We start from the raw sequence: 9561 nt of genomic DNA on the forward strand, positions 1-9561 counted from the left end.
CTAACAGTTTCTCCCTGTTCTCCAGCAACACATTCTAGTGTAATTGAATTAGGGGAATGTCTGTTTTATTATCCTGATGATGTTTCTTCCACACTGAAGTTATATGGTTACTTTGGAAATCTAGACACAGTATTTGATTTCCCTAATTTGGTGATAAATAGGGAGCATAGATTCAAGATTGCTTAGTCCATCTTTGAGTGACTTGCACCCCCTAGCATAAAAGTTGAGCACCCCCTAGCATCAAGTTGAGTAGTGCAGCCTACAGCTCTGAGCTGCTTTATTTGTCAGCTTTCTTTTATTAATTACTTTTTTTAAAGATTCTTTGCTTATTTATTTGTCAGAGAGAGAGAGCACAAGCAGGGGAAGCTGCAGGCAGAGGGAGAAGCAGGCTCCCCACTGAGCAAGGACCCTGATATGGGACTTGATCCGAGGACCTGAGATTACAACCCTCATCAAAGGCAGACGCTTAACCAATTGAGTCACCCAGGTGTCCCTGTTTGTCAAGTTTTTAAGTCTGGGTGTCCAAAGAAGGGTTTGCAAAAAATTAACACAGCTTCGCTTTGTGAATCCATCTAGTGGCTTATGGGTCAAATGTAGTCCTCTTGATCTTGCCTGAAACTAACTTCAAAAAAAAATTTTACTCATCTAACATCTACCCATGAACCGTTAGGCTGAACTGTCTGGCTACTGTGGCTTGTGTAACTCTCAGTGTTAGGCAGGCATGTGAGCTGGCTTACCCACATAAAACCTGCAGTGAAAGTAAGGTGCCAATAAATATATATCCTTGAGTCATTCAGGCACAAATTCACTAATATTTCATCACGAACCAGTAATATTATGGAGGATTACTCACAGGAATTTGGCTCGTGCTTGCGTTGCTTGCAAGATGTGATGTCATAACACGGGCTCTCTGAACTCACCACCGTTAAGTCCTACAGCATAGCTGCGGATACATTTCTGACCGCCTGGAGTGTCAGAGTCTCTGGAGAGAATCTCTAACAAAGCCACATCAGTCAAACATATTATGTGCATTAGTTTCCTCTTGATAGTATTAGAGCATGCTTCATTCCACACCATACAAAGAAGCCATCTACTACGGCCATTCTCCTTTATAAATTCCTCTGAGCCATTCCTCCTATTTCATTTCCCCTGCACTCAACAAAGAATAACAGGTGGCTTATCAAATATAGTAACATTCAGTTGAATTATTTGACCTGAAAATGATGGCAATCATTGTTGCTGAATGCTGACATGGATATAAGATTTAAGATACATTTTTAGTTCCTTCTTGGTTCCTGTTCCTTTAGTTGGACCTGGGGACATCATTTTTAATGGTAATGATGTCATGAAATCATGTCATGTGGCCAAGTCCAATATAGGAAACCAACAAGCACCAAATGAAGCATCTAATGCTTAAAGTAACAAGATGATGTATACAGAGTATTTAACAGAACAAATGAGTCACAAATAAATTGTCAATAGACTGCAGAGATTTTGTTTGATAAGAGAACAAAAGTATATTCTCTTTAGGAGGAAAAATAACGTGTTCATAACACCATTTTGATCAAGCATTAGACAAGTAGTAAGTATATTTCAACTTAAAATAGTGAAAGCATTGACTTTCAGAAACACTGCTTCATGGAAATTGACAAAATGATTACTTTTTAAGTCACGGAAAAGAAAAATTTATGAACCTTTTTTCCCCCCTTGAGTTATTTCTGTCTTGTCTCACATTTACTGAAATAAATAACTTTAAAATGCCAAGTGGAAAAACTCTAACATGACATTCTTCAGATAGACTTTTCATTGCTTACCAAACAAATAAACAAACAAAAAAACAAAACAAAACAAAAAAGGAGCTGGGAAAAGGAGGGCTGTGATAGAAACAGTTAATTAGCAAATGACAAATGAAGCTATCACTCCTTTGACTCATTGGAAATGATTTCCAGTGTACCTTGGAATTATTACAGCAGCATCGTGAACAAATGCTGTCCTGTTTTTCATATGACTATTTTACTTAGAAAATTTCCATGTCAGCGTATGGTTTGTGGATCTAACCTAAGAGAAATGAACACATACTTTAAACCATGCTTGTCGTAGGTGGCGAACCGACAGCTGGCTCTGGTGCAGAGATGATGTTTACAATTAAGAGCAGAAAGCCAGGCAGCTCGGTTGCTAAGACAGCTGGGTCTTTGGAGCTGACCTCTCTTTTTTTGTTATTTTAGGAATTCTCCTACTTTCAAATCATTTGAGGAGAGGGTTGAGACAACTGTCACAGGCCTTAAGGTACAGATGAAGTGAATTTTGTGTCATGGGGTCCCGTGAATCAGGACAGCCTAGTCATTGTGATGTTGGTTCTGAAGGTGGGGCCACCAGCATTCGGTGCCGCCAGGAAGGCAGCCCGGCACAGAGTCCGTCTTTTTCTTCACGTATAAATCTGTCAGTAAAACCAGTATTGGAGAGTGTTGCTGGATCCTCACAGAGTTGTTCCTGTAAACCATTCAGGGGTGATGACTTGTGAACATGAACTGGGATTGGCTAGAACTCTTAGTGCTGTCCCCTCGGAAACTGGTATGCGAGAGAGGATTGTGGGGAGGATCGAGGATCTGTGAATTCTGTGTTTAGAGTGTAAGTGAAGGGTCACCAACAGCTCAGAGCCCCTCTGGTTTGCACATGGGCTGGCAAAAACGAACTTGGCCCCCTGCATTGTACTGCGCCTCCCCCCTCCAATCAATGACCCGGACTTGTTTACTCCGTTCCCAGACAACACAGTACGGTGTGATTATCACGGAGGGAAAACCAGACTGAGTCACAACAAGCATTCTTTTGTAATAACACATTTGATCCCCAGCTTTAAACTGAAAATATGCCTGTGTCATGGGAGGTGCTAAAAAATTTTCATTGAATTTATCCTTTGAGTGTTGATGAGTTCTTGTACAGAGGAAAAAAGCACCAATAAAATCAGTCTAGTCTTAACATGCATAGAACTTTCAAAACAGGAAAACTCATTGAAACGACTAACATTATTTTTTTAAAGATACCAGCCAAGCAGTGCCTTAAGTAGTCTTGCTATTCTTACGGCTATTTTGTAGACAGGCCATTTCTGTATTCCCCTATCTGGGAAAATGAAGAACGCGGATGGTCTTGAAGCAGATCAGAAGCAGGTGTGTGCACACGCTGATGGTCCCGCTGCTTCCGGTCGTCTGCCACCGCGTGCTGCCTGATAAGCCCGAGCGGTTGGGCGGTATTCCTCACCAGAGCTCCGGCGTGCTCTGACGGGTGGTGCCTCGAGAGTCTTTCCTCTTAGGGGAGGCTCTTTCACACCGTCTCCTACTTCTGCTTTATCGGGCCTGGGGTTAGATGGTTAAGGCCCAAGAATGAGATTATTACTCAGCACTTCCCAGGCCTTGCTTTCATTTACCAGCAGTTTGTAGTCATGTGATTCCACGACCCTGCTTGTCAACATCATTGCTTATTGAGTATCTAGGGACCCGTAGGAGCCATTGAATTGCCCCCCTTGCGTAGGGAAAACTTTTGATAAGGAGGGACATGCAGTGCCTCGAACATTTCTCTTGCCAGATATCGAATTTCAGAACTAAGGGTTCAGAAAATCCTAGGAGTTCATTTCTCAGCATTTGGTTCTGAGCCTTAGACAGTGGAAGGAGGATGGATTCTCTTGCTTTTGTTAGACCAGTTCTGACGTAGGAGAAGTTGTACTTTTTAGGTTTTCTTTAGAAGAAGGAGATACGAAGAAGCAAAAGAAGAATAAAGAACAACCTATTTCCCTTTGCTTTTAGGAAGCTCTGGTAAGCTCCCAGCTCACATATGATTTCAGTGTTTGATCCACACTCTGAGCTTCTCCCTGTTCTCACTTCACTGGGATGGAAGGTGTAGAGCCTGCCTCCTCCCGCAGACACGCACAAAACTAACTCAGCCGACCAGACCCAGCCTGTGTCAAGACTTCCTGCAAGTGGATTCCACGTCTGCATGATTGTCCCTGGGTTTAACAAGACTCACATCCACCCACCTCCCATGTCACCGTCCATGCCTACTTCCTCTTTTTCTGCCCACACAGGCAATGGAGAATAAATAGCTAATAATTGTGCTTTGTATAAAATTTCCCACTCACTCAGTCATTGCAAATTTCTCATTCTTCTTTTTCTCCAGACTAAATAATAGATGCTTAACCCTTCTTTATATAGTTCATTTGCCGCATAATTTTGTGTTCTAAATTTTCTCTGAAATTTCTATAACGTTCTTTAATTATGGATCGTGGAGCCGTTTCCGGCTGACTCACAAATCAGTAAGGATGAATCAGTAAGGAAATGCCCTGCAGGTCTCTGTGCTGCGGTTCGACTCACACGTACTGCTTTAAGCTTGATTTTTAAAACACCGCCCAAAAGAAATCCTGTTCATATTTGTGTTCTATTAGAAATAACGTTCTGCTATGAAGAGAGGTCCGTTCTTGCCATCTTCTCACACAATCTGTCACACACTGGGTGGCATTTATACCCAACTGATGGTTCTTCCTTTATACCCAGTTCTGTAGATAGCTTGGTTTTCCATGAGAAATTTTCCATTTCATCATCATTATATAAAATTTAGTCCTGTTTGCCTAGATCCTCATAACACATCACTGTCTCACCTGATGACATCTCAGCTGGTTTCACCTATACGCTCAGTGAGCACACTGTTTCCTCTGAAACAAACAAGCAAGCACACCAAGAACCAACCATATTTGTTATGTTCCAGTGAATCATGAGTAACTACATCCCTTCCAACGATGCTCATCATTCAGCCTTCCAATCATTCTTCAAACCATGTCAAGCCGACCATATTTTCAGTGCACTTCTTTTTGATGAATACTTTGCATGGCCTGATTTAAAACCTTAAGAAAAAGACAAGATATACTTATTACTTCTTTGTGTCTTCTCAACCAGCCATATTATTATGAGAGATAAGGCAGCCCAACTCAATAATTCAAATAGAATTTTATGCAAACAACAGTCATAGTTTTGGGGAAAGTGACAAATGCTTGAATGAAGAGCCATTATGAAGGGGAGTGTCCAGAAGAGGTTTATTGTTCGCATCTTGGCTGAAGCAACTCCTCACCTAGATAATCGCTGGGTACAGTCATCCCCACAGGGTTAGGAACCCCTTTATTCCACTCAGCCCTCTTGGTTAGAAAATCCCTTCATTGCACGCTCTTTTTTTGCCAAAGCGCTTTATTTTAAAATGATTCCCTCCTTTATTTTTCTATTTTGATTTGAGAAAAATCAAGAACTAGGAGAAGAGAAAGCAACAAAGCCCAAAAGAAAACATCAGTAATTGGTATTCATTTGATTCAAAACTGTGTGTGACTTCTATTGCAAAACAGAATGCAAATACAGTAAGAGGAGAATAGGAACTCTTAATAGAGTAGATTACATTGAATTAATCTTGTTTCTCTCCGGAAAGAAATAAGCATGGTGAAAAAAATCACATAGTTGAAAGCAACCCCTGCTTCTTCCCAGTGCTGAGATGACACAGAGTGGAGAAGGAATCAATGCTTAGTGCCAGAGGCCTGCAGGTTAAGGCCTGTGGGCCAAATCCAGCTGGTTGCCTATTTTTGAATGACCAGTAAGCTCAGAATGGTTTTTATATTTTTTAATGGTTGAAAAAAAATCAAAGGAAGAATGCTATTTTGTGACGTGTTAAAATTAAATGACATGAAATTCACATTTCAGTGTCCATAGCTACAGTCTTCGGGAAACACAGCCATGCTCATTCACTTATTTGTTGTTTTTGGCTGCTTTGTACAATGGTTGATTGGAGTGTCTGTGACAGAGACTATGTGATTCCTAAGCTTAAAATATGAATTATCTGTCACTCTCCAGAATGAGTTTCCTGATCCCAAGCAGAGTGGAAAATTAGACTTAGGAATTGAATTTAAAGAGGCAGAGAGGGATTTTAGTGACAATTGGAGAAAAGCGTGTGCTTGTTTTGCAATGATTAAACTGCTTTTAAAACCTGGTTACATTTTTTAAAGTTCAGACCCGGCAGTAAGTGGATACCTCCCCCAGCGTGGCTTATGGTCCTGTGAGTGATCTCTTTGGTGGCAGTGAGGAGTAGACAGCATTTTGGGAATAGCAACATTTTCTATTCTGTATTTTTCCTCAACATGTTTTTTCATATTAATGGTTAGAGGAAGACCAATGCGACATTAATAAGACTTGCATTAAGCATTAACTATTCTTTCGAAGGACTTTTTAATAAGGAATTTTTCAAAACATTTTAACCATATTTCTTAATATAAGGGATAAAGAGACCTGCTAAAATTGTACAGAATTGAAGTTTTGGATCCTATCCCAGATCCCAAGTATGAATGGCATTCTAGCACTCTGCCAAAGGAAACTAACTTCTCTACCCTTTACGTTCCCTTTCAAGAAAAAAAAGTAATTCTGAACTTGAGAGTAGTCCGTCTTACACAAACATTGCAGACCTGACGAACTAACTGTACGTTTGCGTCTCTGCCCTTCCAGACGAAAGTAGGCGGCGCGAACCACGGCGGAGGCAGCTTCGAAGAGGTGCTCAGCTCCACGGCACACGCCAGCGCGCAGAGCTCGGGGGGCGGGCCCCAGCGGGCCGAGGAGGAGGAGCTACAGTGCTAGGGCCGCCCCCTGCAGCCGCCGCCGAGCCCCGGCCCCGCCCAGCGCACCGTCCTCCGGACCCGCCGAAATCCCCCTGGGAAAAACCCAGGCCTTGACCTTGTTCTTCAAAGGGCCTCTCCACGGGGTTCAATAAAATGATTTCCATTTTGTATTTGTGTTGATGATGGACCACGTGACCATCACATTCGGTATTCGTAGATAGTCCTAATTTAAAATGTCCCCACTTGAACAGGTACGCAATTGGTCATAACCCTTGTTTTTGTGTAATTCAGTGTGTATTTTCCAGTCATGTAACTATTAATGATCGGCTTTGGTTTTCGCTTGGACTCCTTTATGATGTGCATGTCACTGAAGGCTGAGAGTGAACACCCCCTTCCGAGTCAGTCAGGTGGGCGGGATGGAGTTTTTTCTGACCCTCTCCAGCAACAGGATGGGCTCGCTGCAAATTTCATCAAACTGCTTCTGTTCACCCTCACTTGCATCAATTATGTATGTTTGATTAAGCAATTAAAATATTCGGTTTTAATGAAGACTTTGAATTCTTACTTTCTTTACAGTCTTCAGGGCTGGTAATGACTTTAAAATGGTAGCTATGAATCTACAGATGCTATTTTATTTTATTTTAGTTTTTAAGATTTTATTTGAGAGTGAGAGAGCATGAGCTGGGGGAGGGGCAGGAGAAGCAGACTCCCCGCTGAACCTGGAGTCTGAAGCGAAGCGGGGCTCCCGCCCCTTCCGCAATGCTATTTTAAATTAACGTCTACTGTTAATTTGGTGAACGTAAGAGGATGTGTGAGTAATTATAACCTCAGCGACCCTACCAATTCTAAAATTCTCTCTAATCGACTTAGAGTAGTAAACTCAGGTAAGGGAGATCTGAAAGGGGGGGCCAGAAAAATGGGAGAAACAGAGTTCTGCTTCCCCTTCCATTTTGCAAATTGCTTACATGAATGAAAAAGCATCGTATTATAATACAATCAGATTTCTGCAGGAATTTTTACCTTCCACATCATATACTTTTTTCTTCTAAATGAGACCATACATTTGTTACTAGGTAGCAGACATAGCCTATAGATGCAATTTTTCTCTATAGATGCAATTTTTAAATGAACACAGAATTGACCTAACTAAAAAAAAGCACAGTTTAATATGTATATATTATCCATGCAATATATATTATATGTTAGTATTTATTCATTGTTTAATTTACTGTTAGATAGAAATGGAGAATATCACATCACATACATATATATCACATCATATATATATGACATAGTAAAATAAAGCCAGTCTGAAAAATTCTATACAAAATAATGGAGCAGGACAATACACACATCTAACTGAAAATCAAGCTAGTTCAAAGCCAGGCTTTGTAATCTTAGCAGAGATAGGTATGAGGCTATAATCTTGAACCAGAGTGGACAATGAAGCCCTGCCAGTAGGATCATTGGCATTCGCCCTAATTTAACCTTCCAGCATGTTGGTTGAAGCCAAACCCCGTCCAGCTGGCTTGTGACTTGCTCACCCACTGCTGCATGTGGCGGTCAGTCTGTGCTCAGTCTGCAGTTGCCTGGTGTGTTCGAAATGGTCACCTTTTATAAACTCACTTCTTGACTGCATTCTTTTTGACTGCCCTCAGCACACTACACCATATCAGAAAAAGCAAGAGTTCCCGTGCCATACACAAATACCTTCATTCACCAACTGATTTCTGCACAGATAAGTCTCAGCCTTACAATCTGAAAACACAGTATTAACAGTGGGTAGAAAAACAATCCAGGTAATTAGTGTTAATGTCTCAAAGCTTCAGATACATTTTAGCTTCTTATTTTAAACCGTTCTTCAAAACTTTGAATTTCATCAGTTTTATAAAAACTATATTCATGTCAGGTCTATAAACTGAAAGGGTCTTTTGATTATTCTTCACTCTGATCTCGGGGTGAGATAAGGGACCATGACACGAGTAGTCTTTCATTTCATCATACAGTATGTGAATAAGTCACATTACTCCAGTTGTGGGTAGGTGGGTAGTCTTAGCATAGACCTCTCATTTCTTCCCTGCCTGATCACTCAATAGCGGCCGTTGTCTCCCTTACTTTGCGTGGGCAAGCTTCTCCTGACTTGACTGTCCCTGGAGTTCCCCTATTATGTCCAGCTGGGCGCAGTTCACATGCAGTGGTTTGAAGTGTTCCCGCAGTGCTCAAAGGTTATTTGCATGCCATTGGGCTTAACCATTGACTAAAAAATCAAAATGTCTTCAGGTCAAAACCATGTATACAAAATTATATCACAAGCCCAAAAATCTCAATAACCTAGAATTCCAATGTGAATTGTGATTAAAAAATAAACTGGCTTAAAAAAAAAGTAAGCAGTTCTGTCACGTAACCATTTGCCACTTTTTAAATACCGTGGCTTGATGTAGCATAAACTTACCCTACAACTTTATCTTATAACTCACATGTCATGAAGACTATGACTGTTGGTAGGTCATGTCGAGCAAAGCAATCTGCCTCTTACTCTGAATTACACATTTTCTTACAAAGCTGTTCTTGAACCATAGGAAACAAAACAAACTGCATGTAAATGACAGACCATGTCAGTTACAGTGGTCAGTGTGAAGAAAACTGGAAGTTTAAGCTGCTGCTCTGTCACTGTTCATTGTTCCAAAGTTACCTGTCGACCTGAAAGCTGTTGCATGTCACTGCAAAACGGTGCATAAGGTGGTTGTGAATTTGAACCACAACACTCCCCCGTCACACTACCAAATTGGGGTGTGGGCAGATGTGGGAAAGAGCAATGGCAGTAGGGTGAAAAAGTGATTTCAACATGAAATGTAAACAAATGACTTCAAACCTGGTGTTCAGATACAATTTCAAACTATAATATTTGGCAACATCTTATGAACTTTTGA

At 41.0% G+C, this 9561-nt stretch overlaps 1 protein-coding gene across 8 annotated transcripts in view; it reads left to right on the plus strand.

The window, feature by feature from the left end:
- The window catches only part of TPD52L1 (TPD52 like 1), a 93005-nt gene extending 86206 nt beyond the window's left edge, over nucleotides 1-6799 (plus strand). For 5 of the 8 annotated variants that reach the window (XM_019795142.2, XM_011219604.3, XM_019795141.2 and 2 more), the window contains 2 exons: nucleotides 2226-2286; nucleotides 6522-6799. In XM_019795142.2, coding sequence (XP_019650701.1) covers nucleotides 2226-2286; nucleotides 6522-6650 — 190 coding nt within the window. In that variant the 3' untranslated portion in view covers nucleotides 6651-6799. The remainder of the gene's footprint in view (nucleotides 1-2225; nucleotides 2287-6521) is intronic. The other 3 variants (XM_019795144.2, XM_019795145.2, XM_011219603.3) reach the window with 2 other exon arrangements.
- The last annotated feature ends 2762 nt before the right edge of the window (nucleotides 6800-9561 follow it).

The sequence above is a fragment of the Ailuropoda melanoleuca genome, chromosome 10, assembly GCF_002007445.2.
Source record: "Ailuropoda melanoleuca isolate Jingjing chromosome 10, ASM200744v2, whole genome shotgun sequence".
NCBI lineage: Eukaryota > Metazoa > Chordata > Mammalia > Carnivora > Ursidae > Ailuropoda > Ailuropoda melanoleuca.